The 16,406-nt window shown below is 38.7% G+C and overlaps 1 protein-coding gene across 1 annotated transcript in view; it reads left to right on the plus strand.

Annotated features, from left to right (window-relative positions):
* PTPN12 (protein tyrosine phosphatase non-receptor type 12) overlaps nucleotides 1-15,536 on the plus strand; it is a 69,796-nt gene extending 54,260 nt beyond the window's left edge. Inside the window, exons 13-18 of the mRNA XM_063155576.1 lie at nucleotides 6,701-7,656; nucleotides 10,591-10,668; nucleotides 11,996-12,081; nucleotides 13,005-13,035; nucleotides 13,536-13,652; nucleotides 14,229-15,536. Of these exons, the coding sequence (XP_063011646.1) occupies nucleotides 6,701-7,656; nucleotides 10,591-10,668; nucleotides 11,996-12,081; nucleotides 13,005-13,035; nucleotides 13,536-13,652; nucleotides 14,229-14,290 (1,330 nt within the window). The 3' untranslated portion in view covers nucleotides 14,291-15,536. The remainder of the gene's footprint in view (nucleotides 1-6,700; nucleotides 7,657-10,590; nucleotides 10,669-11,995; nucleotides 12,082-13,004; nucleotides 13,036-13,535; nucleotides 13,653-14,228) is intronic.
* The last annotated feature ends 870 nt before the right edge of the window (nucleotides 15,537-16,406 follow it).

Genomic DNA, 16,406 nt, shown 5'->3' on the forward strand with positions numbered 1-16,406 from the left:
GGTGATCTGCCTGTGTTACAGTGCCTGTAGGTAAACAGAATGAGGTGAGAATTTGGGTTTCCTAAAGTTGCTGAATGACATAAGGAACCATCAACCAGGTGATATTCTTGGATAACATTTAGGCAGAAGTAAAGTCTAATTCCTTTAAAACAAAGAAAGAGATGGAAGTAGGTTAGGGCTTTTTACAGACAAATGACAGGATTGGTGCTATGTAGGCAATATATTTGTTACCTTGTTTGGATTGATGGTAATGTGATTGTATTCAATTGTGTAGATGAAGATGATGTCAGAGGAGTCAGTTACCCTGTGTTCATGATGAGTTCCAAGCTCTTGAAACTTCATCACTGAGTTTAGAAATATAATTTCTGTCCAATAGATGATTTCCTTACTAGTGTTCCTTGAAATAATCTTAGATGTACCTTTGTTTTTATCATTTTAATATATTATTGTCATATTAACATATGTATAATTCATGTAATTCGTGTTTAAGCACACATCTGTCTTATCTGCACTGCATTGTTCTTTACTTGCTGCATTAAGTTAAAATCTTTTAATCTCTCCTTAAAGCCTGGGGTTTTTTGGGCCTGTTTCCATAAAATCATACTTTCCCATCTGCCAGCAGTGCAGGCAGATTGATTTCCTAGAGGTGAATAAATGGAAGCTTTTAGCAAAGCTGTTGTCTTTCTAAAATGGAGATTATTTTTGAAAAACAATTAATTAAACTCCTCCTGGAAGATGCTTCTGAGGAAAGACTTTATTTGCTATTAGTCACATCTGCTCAAAATACCCCCTAATGAGCATGTTTTATTCTTGATGTGGGGGGTAATTTTACAAATCTACAGCCTGATTGAGGCAGGACATAGAGCCAGGTTTTGTGCATTGTGGATGTTTTGGCATAGATGAACATCCTTTTCCTGGGGAGGATGGGAGAGCAGAGTCAGTGAAACATTTTAATTTAATCCCCATATGCACAGGGAAACGTTTTTAGGTTGCCAGCCAAATGTGTAGTTGAGTTTTACATGCACTGTCTCTGAAGAAGTTACAAGTAAGTTGCTAAAGCTACTATTTTTGAAAAGAAATAAGGCTTTACATTCTCTATAACCTATGTTGTAAATGCCTTTATAATGTATATTTAGTAAACCAAAATGCATTTTTAAGGGAAGTTTAACATTTGCTTTGCTTTCTAAAGCAACAAGGGCTATAGGGACTGATAGTGCAGGGTACTTTGGGGGAGCTTGGTTTCAGCTGAACTTGCTTCAGGTGATCCTGAGTGAGCAGGAAAAAACAAAAGGGATTTTTTTCTTGGCCTCAGGATGCTTGTTTTCCATATTGTTACTGGACTAAGCCATGTTTGCTTAGACAGGTATCTGTTAGTGGTTTTCTGACAGCCCCAAATGTGCTGGGTGAGGTGGTGACATCTCCTCTGCAGCCCTTTCCACTGGATAACCACGCAGGTCACGGCAGAGTTGTTCTGTGAAGGTGGCTTTCTCACTCTCTCTTGCTCTGTTTGTAATATTCTAATGAAAACATCTCAGGATCTTCTTTAGACTTTAGGATCTCTTCTTCTGAAAGTGCAGCTAATATCCTGTAGCTCTTGTCTGTGCTGAGGATGAGATGTCACTAAACACTTTTACCATGAGAGGTAGGAAGCTTACTCAGAGAGGTGTCATTAATCCTTTTAGTGCTTGCTTTGGCCTGGGCATGTATTGGGGAAGGAGTGATACTTTCTAGGCTGCTTTTATGTCTTCTTGGAAGGTAGAAGTATCTTTAGGATATTGTAATTATATTGGTATTAAATTGGTATTTTATTAGGTCTCCATGAAGCATCTAACTGTAGTGGTTTTGCAGAGGTTTGGAATTGTATTGCCTTCCAAGCTTTTATCACCTTGTAATGCTTTAGTGTAATTAAACTTGCTGTACATTATGTGAGTGTTGTCATTTAGCTTAATGTCTCTCCCTGTTTGATGTCAACATAAAAAATATTCTAATATTACTCCTTGATTATTACAGAGGTAAACAAGAACAGCTCATCAGTGCATACACCAGCACTAGAAATTGCTTGGCTTGGCAGCTGATGATCACTTCTTGTGGAATCAACTTTCTTTAGAGGACTTGGGGGGGATGGAAAGTCTTTGTTAGATATGTTTTAATTATTTTCAGGTTAAGGTAGGAAGAGGGCATAAGTAAGGTTTAACTTTGTTATATAAGAGACTGCAAAAAGTTTAAGCTTTAAGTTTATAGTTTCAGACTGTACTTGATTTTAGGTGACTGATGTGTCAGAATTCAGAGGGAGCACCTTAATGCCTTTCAGTATTAGTCCATGGAATATTTGTGTGCTTAGTAGTTGATTCTAAAGTGTTGGGGGAAAGAGATGGTTTATTTTAGCCAGGCTTGGTTACAAAAAGTTCTTTATTTTCAAGTTCAAATGCATTTTGAAATCAAAGCATAGACTTAGACCTAAACTCATGAAAAGCAAAGATTATTTAACAGATTTTTTGTATGCAATGTAATGAAGAGCGATGTGCTGCTGTCTGAAGGTGGAAAGGTAAAATATTGTAGCATTTTAACTTCTCATCAGATTCTGTTCAGACTTCAGTCTAATGATAGTAAATACATTTCCAGGGTTATGTGTTACTCTGTTTCATTTCAAGCCCTGCAAACCATCTCTGTTTCCTACAAAGCTAAGACAAAACTCATTGATGGCTGTTCCTTCTTAGTAAACTGTCTCTAGCATGTATGCCACAATTAAAACAACAAAAAGCCTCAAGTAAATTTTAAGAGATAAATTCACCAGCTGGTTATTTTTATTAATTCATTGTACTTTTACATTAATTTTTGTAGTACTTTTGCAGCAGCTTCACTTACCTGGACTGTTGCTTTTCTTTCATGTGGATGGCAGTGATTTAATGCTAAAGTAGAATAATGTGGTTGTTTAGCTTCAGCCTGCTTATGTTGAGTTTAATTTTCCTATTTTAATGAGGGAGGATGTAGAGCTTGGTATCTAATTTTGGTTGTTCATATCAGCTGCATTCCATGACCTTGGCATCACTCTCTTTTATTTGAAGCATCCTACAGTATGCTGCATAGAATAACCATGGATTACTTAAGGCTTTTTTTCTTTTCAACACTGGCCAAGTTTCATTTAAATCTGAACCCATTGTGTGCAGTTTCAGTCATGTAGCTCTTTTCCATTAGGAGTAGAATGGATTAGATTTTAAAACATTGTGAAAATTTATAATGTATTGCAGAAAGCAATAAATGGCTTGTTTTTCTTGTATACATTTTTTGAAAGCTGTGGGAAGGTTTTTTTTTTCGGACAAGTTATAGTACTTTTGACAAATTTTGTGTAATTGTTACTATGAGAAATAATTGTAGAAAGGTGTTCTTGCCTAATCCATGGTTTACCTGACACCTGAGAAGGCACTGGGGCACTGCCTCAGCTGTGTGGCAATGAGTGTATGAAAAGGCTGCCCCAACCACCCAGGGGAATTCCATTTCCAGCTGTGAATGAGGCAGTGCCAAGGCAGTGCCATTCCAAGGTTATCAGGAGCATTTGGATCTGAGGAGGCACTTGAAGGCCGAGTCATGACAAAGTTTTCTATTTTTTTATCACACCATGAGGTTTTGCAACCCTATGTGTTTATTTAAAGGTATAATATAGGGAAGCTTCTCTTACTTGAATTGCCTGGCTTTCTTTGCTTCACTGACTCTTTTCTGTCTCAATATCTCTTTCATGAGTTTCAGATACTCTTTCATGAGTATCTCTTTCTGTGAGTTTCCTGGTACTTCAAATCAATCTGGTCTTACTGTCTCCTGTTGTTTTTGAGTATTAGTAGCTCATTTTCAGATATTTTTCTGCCTCTGGGGGCAGAAATATCTGTGGAGCACAGCTGCTGAAGGACATGCCCAAAGACAGCATTATGCAGCAGCCCAAAATGCCCAAGATTCACAAGACTTTTAGAAAAAGCTACTGCCAAACACAGATCTTCTGAATGTGTTCATATCCTTATATTTCTGCAGTGTGAAAATGAGCAGAAACATAATTTGCAATGCAGAACGTGTGAAATAGTAATATTAAAAATGTCAGTAAAATGGGAAAATGTTGCCTATTGGGATTTATTTCCTAATTTAAAGAGAAAAAATACATTAGATGCTATTTGGACATCTCAGTTTGCTGAGGACAGATACCCTTCAATATTAATAAGGCAAAGAATTATTTTGACAAATAATTTCTCATTTCTTCACTGTAAGCTCTCATCTAAAAATGAAGAAGTGACATTTAACTTCAGATGTAATGGGGAACATTGTAGTAGTTCTGTTGAGATGTGTAGGAGGAAGGTGTTTAATCAACTTTTGGGCTGCTGATTTGTGCAACATTTCCTTTATCATCAATTCTATGGATACATCTGAGATAACTGTTTGAGGCTCTGTTTACCAGAGGGTAAACTCAAAGGGTAGAGTGATTTTATTGACCAGTAATTGATGAAGAACCTCATGAATTTTGACTGGTATTGTGGACCTATATCCTTGTTATATCTAGTTGAATGCTAATTTGCTCCTTTAGCTAATTGTAATGCATAATGTTAGGTCTGTGCCAGATAAGGAATTAGTTTTGCTGATTGCAAATAACTCTGGGTCAGGAAAATCAGGTCAATAAGGGAAAACCATGATTTTCAGTAGGAGGATTTAGTGGAGATTACTGATGAACACCACTGCTGGTAAAAGGGGGCATGTAAACATTTGTGCAAGTGCACTCACTGTCTGCCTCCCTGTGTTCCTCTCCCCGTTTGGAACAGAGGAGAGAAATCCAAGAGGAGGGAATTCTCTTGTCCTTGGTGTGTATTAAATTGGAGCAAATTAATGCCCCCTCATTTTATCTTTACTTTCTTTACTGTCTTTTTTTTTTTTTTTTTACTGTCTTTCCTTTACTAATTCAGGCAAACAACTTATTCTCAACCTTATTAATTTTTCTACAACTAGAGGCAAGAATTCCCAAATTACTTGAGTTAAATTGCTTAGACATGATTGTATTTCTTCTGTTTTAATGTAAAGAAAACCAGCAATATACAAGTGCAGGGAGGAGAGGAAGAGAAGGAATTTGTGGCACAACTCTGTGACAGGAGTCAGGCAGAGAATGAAAGAGATCACCCAGGACTGCAAGGGGACCTGGGCTTTTCCAGATACAAAGATACAGGAACTTGTAGAAGATCATTTGGAAGCTGTTGCAGGACTTCAGGGGTTTGGATTTTCACAAACTGAGAATCCAAATGATTCTCTTTACCATGGAATCTCTTATATAAAGATTTTAGTTCTGCAACCCATTCTGCTGTACCTTGGTGTTAAAGTCACAAGGATGAAACACATGCTGTAGCCTGTCCCAAGTCAGGTCTGCTTTTAGTGCTCTACAAGACTCAGTTATGAAACAGTCTTTGGGCTTTTTTTGTTTTGGGATCTTTTCCTATATGTCATGATAGTCTCAAGTGTTTGCACTTGCTGAGTCCTTCTTAGGCATGGTTTGAAAATAGGGGAGCCAAAGCAGTACTTTGATTTTGCTCATTATGTGGCATGTAGAAAATAATTAGAGCCTGTCCTTTCTCTTGTAGACATAGTTCTTGTGCAATCTTGTCCTTCTTATGCTGGAGGGTCTCATGAGAGCAGAGAGGGGCAGAGCAGAATTCCCTCCTGTGTGCTGTCCGTGCTGCTTTGGATGCAGCCCAGGACATGGCTGGTTTTTGGACTGTGGGCTGGTTTCTGCACACTGCTGGGTCATGTCCAGCCTCTCTCCACCAGCCCCCCTGTCCTTCTCCACAGGGCTGCTCCCAGTCTGGATGGATGCTGGGAATTGCCCCAACCCAGGTGCAGCACCTTGCACTTGGCTTTGTTGAACCTGATGATGTTCCCATGGGCCCAGCTCTTAAGCTTGTCCAGTTCATCCTGGATGTTTAAAGGAATGGAAATTATAAAACTGCCTTCATCAGGTGTGCTAAATGTTTGTAGTCAACAACTCTGCATCTAATCTGACCATATGCTTGAAGAACAACTCCTTCTAAGTAGCTTGAGATGAACTGCAGTTCTAAGTGTTGTGGTTTCACTAATATGCACTGTAATTCGGATCATAAATTCTACTGGAATTACTTTTTATGTTGTATATACCTCATGTTGACTAAATTTGGTTTGCAACTAAGCCAAGACTATCAAATACACAAACATAAAAATAAAATCCTCTTGAGCATGTACAGAAAAATAAAATTGAAGGAAGATATTTGATGTTTAGTGGGCTATTAGAGTTGTTTTTTTAAAGAAATCTTTCTTGCCTTTACTGAAATTTGAATTCCATATGTCAAGTTTCTCAGAGCCACTGAAGGAAAAATATAGTGAAATGCTGCCACAAGAGGGCCTGTCTTAGAATGTCTTTGCAAAATGCTTCTGGGAAAGGATGTGAGCAATCTTTGAACTATTAGTGAGGATTAGTTGTGGCCTGAACGAATGTCCTTGTGATATTCTGAAAGACATTTTGAGGGTGTTGACTTAATTCCTCACTAGTCATATTCTATAACCATTTTCTGTGTGCAATGGAAGCTCTGTGTGGAGTTTGATATTGGTGTTACAGCATTAACTACTGCAGTGGGAGATGGATAAATAGCTAAAATCTTGTCAAAATGCAGAAAACTTAGACAATTGTGTCTTGGTTGTTTTGCAGTTGCCTTGTAGAAGGAGATGCTAAAGAAGAAATCTTGCAGCCTCCAGAGCCTCAGCCAGTACCACCAATCCTGACACCATCTCCCCCATCAGCTTATCCAACAGTCACTACGGTGTGGCAGGACAATGACAGATACCATCCAAAGCCAGTTTTGCACATGGTTTCATCAGAGCACTCAACAGACCTCAACGAGAATTACAATAAATCCACAGAACATTCAGGGAAGAACGAAGCCAGCGAACACACAGAGAAGAGGCTGGAGCGCAACCTAAGCTTTGAGATCAAGAAGGTCCCTCTGCAGGAGGGACCACGAAGCTTTGATGGCAACTCCCTGTTGAACAGGGGACATGCAATTAAAATTAAGCCTGTGTCATCCTGTGTAATTGATAAGAGCTTTAAGCCACAGGAACAGATTTCAGGGGATTCGTTTGTAGATGCTTCTCAAAACTCATGTATGGAGTACAGCGTGCCACAGTCTAACACAGCCTTAATACCTTCCCCAGAAGGAGTGCAGAGTCAGCAGGTGTCTGATGCCCCACCCAGACCAGACCGTCTGCCTCTGACAGAAAAGGGACACGCCACGTGGGCACTGCAGGGCCCTGAAAGAACCTCCGTGTCTGAAGAGTTGTCTTCAGATGCCTTGTGTCACAGTGTTCAGACTCTCTCTCTGGTATCCAGCAGCCCAGCTGAGCACCCTTGCAGTGATCCTGTTGATCACACTCCTGTTTGTGTTCGAGCCCCCCTGTGTTTCACTAACCCCCTCCATGCAGATGATTCTGACTCGGATGAGCTGGACTTCGACAGAGCCGCGAGCAAAAGCACGTCCAGCGTGTCAACGGCAAGTGCCACGGTCTCTGCTGCCACTAACACTGAAAACATTGCTGCCAGAAAAGTACTGCCAATGTCTATTGCTAGGCAAGACTTAACAGCTGTAACATGTTCTGAAGATGGCAAAGGTAGGTTTCACTGAGGTTCAGAAGTGCTGCTCTTTATCTAGCTGCATCTGTAGAGCTGGATGACGTAAATTCCTTTGCAATGCAATTTTCTAAATGTAAATTTAATCAGTGTAGTTTGGCAGCTTCAGAGAGGGCACAGCTCTTTTCCTGACAGCTTTCAGTTTGCATGTGAGCTATTTTTGGTATAAAGTACTACAGACCATGATTAGCTGCTTCAGAAGCTGTACTGTGAGCTTTATTTGTGAGCATTTGTTTAATGCTTTATTTATAATGCATTCCTGTAGGTTTGTATGTAATTGTAGGTTTCTGTGTTATTATTTGGTGCATATTTTTTCTCTATGCCCAGTTTCATGGAAGTGTCTATAATAATTGGGGGTTGACTAGTCAAAGCATTTTCAACAGGCTTGTGCAAATACATAACAATTTCATGCTTATTGGTTGATGTGCTGTTCCTAAAAATGGAGATGTAACCTCATTCACTGCATTGGTCTTTGAAGTTGTTCATGATTTGGCTCCTGCATTTTAATGATGTTGTAAATATTTAGCTGTGCTTTCCTCTTTTTCTGTACATGGCTGGGGGTGACAAGCTAATACAGCTGTTCATCTAAAAATCCAAGTTATTCTTTTATTAGCACTTTGAAAATTATTTAGTGGATTTCTATATTTTACGACTTTTTTGAGGGTTTTTTTTTGTGAACCTTTGCAAGTTAGAACATCATTTTTTGAAGGCAGAAGGGTCCCAAAACATGCAGGTGCAGATTTCAGTCAGGCTGGCTCACTTAGAGCAGATGGAGGACAGAGCAGGGAAGAAGAGATCAGGCCTTGGCAGCTGCTTGTGCAAAGCCCAACAAAACAAGAAGTAAAGCTGTGGAGCTGAAGGAAGAACATGAACCTCTGGATCCAGCTCAGACTGCTGTGCTTGGAGCTGCTGACATGATGGCCTCACCTCAGGAGTCTGTGCAGACTTCATGATTTTCTGAAGTGAAATGGGGCTCAGTGTGATGCAAGATGCAGAACCAGCTGAATTAAAAATTCTGGCTTTGTGAACTGAATGTTCACCAAAAGTCATATATCCAGAGATGAACTGTTTTGCAGCCTTAAAACAATCTGTTTCTGTAGATCTTCATATAGATCTATAGATATTGTGATCTGTACCTATAGATCTATAGATTTTGGTTTAGATTGTGTAAACATAGGGCAATACTTGCACATACCTGTATATCTTTAACACTGTGACTTAAAAGATGCTCTGCAAAGCTGACAAAGTCCTTTTGTCATAATTATTTCAACTTTGCAAGAAGTCCTCCTTGGATCTGTTTCATAGATTTGCAGGCTATTGTATTTTTCCTTTTAGCCAGGACTTTTTTCTTCTTTCCCAGAGCAATCATTGTTTGTCGCTGTTTGGAAATTATCATTTCTCTGTGCATCTCATGATGTAGATGCTGTAAGAACATGCAAATAAAATAAGTGATATGTCATAAATATGATAAAGAATTGGAGAAATGTCACTCTAGATTTGTTTTATGTAACTGTGTGTCAGAAACGTCTTGAAATAACAGTACAGCCCTTGTGCTGCTGGTATGTTGATGATTTCACAGGAATTGATTAAAATTCTAACATTAATTTTTCTTATCTTGTTAATAAGGGTGTATCTCTTCTCCGTTTGTTTGATAGTGAACACTTCCCATTTTACATTCTGGCTGTAGGTTTTGTAATCCCTCTGGCACTCCAGAAGATAGGGTTAGATGGCTTTGCCCCAGTGATCCTAAACCCTGTTTACAGTGGCTTTCTCATTTTCATACTGGCTCAGGACTCTTCTGTCTGAAGCTGGGAATGTGGCTGCCATCACCAGTGAAACTTGTCTGTGAACTCAGCAGCACCCTGATTGCCTAACCAGAACTGCTGTGTGCACGATCTTACCACACGGTTAAATCCCTTTTCATTCAAATGAAGTGAAAAGTAGTTGTACCCTGAGGCAAAAGGAAAAGAAAAAAACAAAGAGAACAATACAACAGAAACAACACCGAAACAAAACCCTAAAAACTCCCTTTCAGTTAGTGCATGTCCATGGTGACTTTATTTGATGGTTTTATAGAGGCCCTTTCTGTTAATGAAGGTTTTCTTGTACTCTTTGGTAAACTTGAGATGGAGCAGGCCTCAGAAGTCACTTGGAAAATGATGGCTTGTACAACTTGATGGAATTCTGTCCCTGCAGCAGCTGGGGATGCTGGCAGCTCAAGCTTCATGGCTTTATTAGTTAAAATGTGTCTTTGTCTTTTGTATTTCTGAATCCTGTGCAGAGTACAGTTGTCAGATGAGATTGCTTATGGCAGCAGCTACTTTAAATTGTTTTAAACCTTTAATTACCACTCCAAATTTCTTAGCAGGTCAGAGAGGGGCTTTTGCTGCCAGAATGGCTTGTGTTAGTGCACTCCTGGGAGGTGAGAGGGAGCAGGCTGGGGACAGGATGTGTTACTGGCACCAACAGCAGCCATCTCTGGCTCCTGTTTACCCTTTGGCCTGGTGAACCTTGCACCAGGCTGTTTAACTGTGGTGTGGGAGCCAGTGGGCCTCAGCATGGACTTGGTAAGCAAAACTGAGACCTGAAAGAATGAACAAAAAGTATTCATTTGAGTTACTGAGGGGTTTTTTTCCTCCATGTTATTTAGACTGAAAATGTTTTTGTTTTCTTGCTTGCATAACACACAGACTGATCCTATTGCCTTAATGTGAAGTTAATGTTGGTAGATGAAGTTGCTCCACAGTGTTAGTGTGGTAAACCAAAATGTTTTATAATACTTGGAGCAAATTTTTATTTTGCTTTAAATACTATACCAAGTTTAAGATTACTGCATTTATGAAAAGATCAACTTCTAAAATTCTAGGAGAAAAATCTATGTATTTTAACTTATCTAAATGTCATATTTGATTTAGATGCTGATGCTAGTGAAGATTCCTCTCCCCCGCTCCCAGAAAGAACACCAGAATCATTTGTAGTAGCAAGTGAACAGAGTGAGTTTTTGATGTTTGCTGATAATTGGAGATGAAATGTGAAGAGCATGTCAGTGTTGTATTTGAGTACCCCTGATTTTTGGTTAGTCTGTTGGAGTAATTTATAAAATGGAATGAAATCTAGCATGTGCAGTGGCTTATTTTGGGATTTAACTTATTTAACTTTTGCACACCCTTGAACACAGAGAAATTATTTTTCATTTTCTGACTATGGTGTTATATGATATTTAAGTAATTGGGGACTCCAATATTAGTAAAGCTGGTTTTCAGTCTGCAGGGTATGGAAATGAGATGATACAGTGGGAAAATGCAGTGTGGTCAGGGAATTTCCCAGCTATTTTAGTTCCTACTGCTCCCAGGTAGGGAGTGGGTGTGCACATGAACTGTGTTTATCTGATCCCCCTTTCTTGGGCAAAGGAAAGATGATGACACTTCATTCTGCACTGCATGTAGTGAACAAGCCCAGTTAGTCAAGTTTTATGTAGTTCACTCTTTGACTGTGTCAAAAGGGTAACTGCAAGAGAAAGCTGACACAGATGATGTGCTCCTATTGCCATAGTTCATTCATCAAGCTGGCAATGGCAGAATACAAAACAGATGAATTGAAATGAAGTGATAAATTAGGTTGATGCTTGGTACTTTCCAGAAAAGCTAAAATGATATAGTTTACTGACACTTTTGTTTAGTGTCATTTTGAAATTTAAAAAAATTTGGCCCAAGTAGTTAATCTAAATATTTTCAGCATGAAAATGCTGAAGTTTTGTAAATGTGTTCTTTGAGCAGTATAAGCATAGGTAGTTCAGAGTCAAAGTGATCCTTTGGCTATTATGGACCTGTTGCTTTTCTGTGACCACACAAGGAACAAAGCTCCTTTCTTTAAAAATCTCTCTCCAGGACTGGAATCACTAAAACCACTTTCATTTTGTTTGTCTTTTTGCACCATGTCAGTAAAGGACAGGTGTGGCTGTCCTGACTTGGATGTTTACTTAGGAGATCTGTAAAACACATACTATTACTGCCCAGCTGATGTAACAGAAGTTCTAAATTGTTTTTGAAAATGAAGCCAATTCCCTGTTCATTAGGAGCCTCCAAAGGAACAAAATGACACCCACAATGCAAGCACAGTACTCTTGTGCTTTGAGTTATATTGTGGCATTTTGCCTTTTCTGGAGCACTTTTCATGTAAAGAGATTTTCATGTTTTTACAGGCGTTTAATCTTAAAAAAATAAAAAGAGTTTAGAGGTTTAGAGCACATTTGTAATGGTGTGTATGAAGGGCTCATGCTGAGGAGATGAGCAGTGTGCTGAGCTGGTTCCTTCTCCCCAGGCACGCCGTCGCTGAAGGCAGCGGGGCCGGCGCGGTCGGAGCGGAGCGCGCTGCGGGAGCAGCAGCCGCAGCAAACGGCCTCCCCTGTAAGTGCTCATCACTCTGCTCTGCTCTGCTCTGCTGGGCAGCTACAAGTGAAATCCATACTTGTGAGGACTTGCAGCTGTTGGTCATCTACAGCTGGCCAGGTTTTCCTCTGCCTGAGCTGCTGAATTGATGTGAAGAGTATGTTTTCTTTCCAATAAATGATCTGTTTTTCCAAGGTCAGCGGTGTTTTTAAAAGGAGCACTCCTAAATATATGTTAAACTATGGCCTTAAGAGTGTAAATCTGCTGCTTTTAGGGAGCTTGCTGTCTGCCCTTAATAGATCCTAGGCCAATTCAAACTGGAAGGGAACAGCAGACTCTCATCTAAACTTCTGCAGGGCCTCGCTCCAGGCTAACCAGAGATTTTTCCAGCTGGGTCTTGAGAACCTCCAGGGAGGGACACTTCTTATGGGCAACCTGTTTTGCTGCCTGAAAATGGTTTTTCCTTGTGTCCATATTTATTTTAAACCATTTTTGCCCATCAGATTTCACTTTTCTCTCATCCAGCTAAGAGTCATCCTGCATGAACAGTTGGCAAAACTTTAAAAGCACATAAGTCCTTTTTGCATTTGTCCCTTTTTCATGTGCTCCCAATATCTCTCTTAAAAATATGACAAAAAAGACATGTGAATTTTCAGGCACTGTAAATGTAGTGTGAGTACCAATCTACCTAAATTTGCAAATAAGTTGCAGTGTCATATTTTCAAATTTTTATTAAATGCTAAGGTTCTAATTGTAAATTCTCATACTAACTACTATAGCATTTTTATCAATGTTGAGTCAAGTCAAAAATGTAGAGGTAAATTAGTATTTCCATGAATATTATGATTTTTGGTGATGTTTTCATAATCTTACATTTCTGTCTTTCTTTTAGTTTTCTGGAAGTGGTTTGTGTAATTATTTTATATCTCTCTCATTAACAGGGTTTGAAAACAACTTCACCTGTACTACCTGGTAAGTGGTGGAAGCTTTTCTAATTTTTTTTTCCAAAATACATTTTTCCTACTGAACAATTTGCCTGAATTTGATGTTTGCTCTGAAGGTATCTAAATATATTGTCAAATATACTTATATTATACTAAATATATTGTTACTTATGATGTGTATGCACCTTTAGTTTAGAAAAAACATGAACTGAAACCTTTATGTTGATGTATTAAATGGCACTGTGAGCTTTTGCTATAAACAGATGCTATGTGGGATTTCAGTATCCATACAAACTAATACAAAATAATAATCCAGATATGGAAAGCAGGAATATGTTGCTGTCACTGAACATTTACTTCATAAACAATTTTCAAGTTTTGCTTTTAGGAAATGAGAAATTGTCTTTCAAAGCTTTGTTTTTGTAAATAATATTTGCTGCCAGTTGTTTTCTGGAGTGTAATAACAAGTGGCATTGGCACAGTGGTGACTGAGGGGATGTTACAGTGAGGGGTCTGTGTGTTTTCTAGATCGTCCTGAACGAAGCAACAAAACACCAACTGACATTTTACCTCAGATTCCTTTCTCTGGTTCCACTGACACAAGAGGTCAAATTTCAGAATTTCCTGCAGAAGTAACAGATATTGGTAATTACAATTCTTTCAAAATATAATCACTAGATGCCTTAAATAGGGGATTGGCTATCAGTACTGGTTTGGATAGCTGCTACTGCTGCCACCTCCAACTCACTGAGGTGCAGAACCCAGACAAATAAACCTTCAGCAGTTCTTCAGCAGTGCTGAAGAAGTTTTCCCCAGAATAAATGATAAAAGAATGTTACACTTTGAAAAAAACTAAGTGTATAAAATATAGAATTTGTCAAATGGGTTATAATTTTTGTAAAGTTTTGTAAATTTTTGAAAACTTCCAGAAATAATACCTGATAACAGCTTAGGTATGCAGAAAAGGAGGGGGAAAAATATAACAAATGCTGTATTTAATGCAAAGTACTTTCCAGTGAGGTTTAAGTACTGAACTACAATGGTATCCAAATTCTTCATATCTGTATTTCCTATGGCCAGAGTGCATTCCTTGTATTACAAAGTTGTTTTCTATTCTGTAAGAGCTGAAGCTGTGTCTCAGTGCTCTTCTGACTGCTGCCAGCCTTTGTGAGCCTGTGTTGTCCCAGCAGACAGAAGTATTAAATGCATTTCTTTCCTTAGGTTTTGGTAACCGCTGTGCAAAGCCCAGGGGACCAAGAGAGCCACCCTCAGAATGGACATGATCCAAGAAGCAATGGACATACTATCAATAAATTATACTGGAAAACTCAAGTGCCACTGAGAGCTAGAGAAATAGAGTTCCACTTTCCTGGGGGGCGACTAACACGGGGCAGTGTAGATCTGACTGTCAATGGTACATCCTTGCAGTGCATCCCACGCAGAGCCTGGCACATGGTTCACAGCAGTGGATTCCAGTATTACAACAACCTTTTGCTGGGGCCATCTACCTGCCTTACTACACTTAGGAGAAAGTATTACATATGATTTATTTTGTAACTTCAAGTATTATTGCCTTAATGTCTTTTAACCCTGTTACACGCTGCTTGTAGACATATGTTAATATAGTAATACTTTGGACAGATTGTGTTTATGGACTACTTTTTGCTAACATTTGATTACCATGTATGCATTATTTTGTATATGTACAAGGCAAGTAAGTATATAATTTGATAAAGTTGCAATCATAAAATATTAACAGAAGATGTAAGAAATCTCTGCATGATCTAAATTTTTTGTGTACCTTATTTGTAAGTTATTTGCCCTGAAGTTTTAGAAAATAGTTTCTGGGGTTTTTTACAAAAATTGCTGGACACACACAGCCAGAATTGCAGGTTAGCAGAGATTAAGATTGTAATGCATTTTGTAAATTGTAAGCAAAAGGTTATTTTTATATTATATACTGTTTAATTGTCAGACCTGATTTGTTCTGGTTTTCATCTGGTCACGGAGATTCAGTAAGTGCCTTGGAACAGTATTGAATTCTCTTAGCCTGTGTATGTTTCTTCAGTGTTTTGAGTTCATCTGGAATTAGATTATCAAAAAGATTTGTACGTTTCTTAGTATATTTGACCTGCCAGTAAAAGAGAAACCATTTCACATAATCAACACTCCTTAGTTTTCATTTTAGTGTTTCATCAGTTGCAATCTTTCAAAAGTTCATCTCTATCACCTTCCTGTGTAGTAGGATTTCACAGTTTTACTAGGGCGTGTTTCTAATTTGGGAAAACCAGAACACACTGCTAAAAGGACTGTTCAATACCACTGTGTTCTCTTACAGATGGGGAATACAATTTCTGTTGTTCAGCGACTGTGTATGTAAGAAAGCAACTTATATGAAGGTTCACCTGGAGCCCTTGCAGCTACACTGTATCTTGGCAATATATTATGTCAAGAGTTAATCCTTATAAGGATTCCTTACATAAACTTTTCTGTAATACAATCTTTAAATTAAAGAAAGTAAAAATCTCACTCTGGGTGTTTTTACTGTTAGGAAAGAAAACTGTGTCCAAAAGCCAGGTGTAACTCAGTGAAGGATGGCAGTCTGGCTTAGCTTACAGATCTCATACTTGAACAGAACACTGACACTCAGAACCTTATTTTTAGTAACTACTTTAAAAGTTCTGGCTAGCAAGAATGCCAGAGAAGCAAAGAAGAATGTTTAGAAGAAAATGTTCATTTTGGGTAGTGAAACTATATGAATGTGAACTTGAGTTGGGAACATTGTCTGATGTGCTGCTTGTACCTTGAGTGTCTCTGCTGGTAGAGAGCAAATGCCCGACAGCAGCTCTGTTGTAACCCTGAAGGGATGGAACTGGCAATTACTGACTCTGAATTTAATCACCATGTGCTTTGTGCATGTGACAGACTGCCAAGCTGGGGAGCTCTTTCAAAGAACTGTGTGCACTATAAATACTTCCCATGGATGTAGTTTTGCAGTTACTCATTTAAAAATAAATAATTCAATGATATGTGCCATCTGGGATAATCTATATCAACTATATTCCTGACTTGTAAACAGCTCAGACAGCTGGAATGTTCTGCAGTTGGCAGAATAAGGCTGGCCTGAACTTTGTCTTCCTCCCCTCATGTTGCAGATGATTAGCTCAGACTTGCACTCTTACAGAGCTCCTGTGGATTTGTAAGGCAAGATGGGCTGTCAGCACCAAATCATTGGAACATTCGGGGAACAAAGTTAAATAAGAAAATTTCCAAATATGTTCTGGATGTACTTTTCAAGGATCTCTTCCATATTTGTCCACCAATAAAACACAAATCTGTGCAGGTAGTAGATTTTCTGGTTTTCACAGATGAATTTCACTTAACAGCAAAGGCTGTCCC

Source organism: Melospiza melodia, chromosome 4 (assembly GCF_035770615.1).
Source record: "Melospiza melodia melodia isolate bMelMel2 chromosome 4, bMelMel2.pri, whole genome shotgun sequence".
NCBI lineage: Eukaryota > Metazoa > Chordata > Aves > Passeriformes > Passerellidae > Melospiza > Melospiza melodia.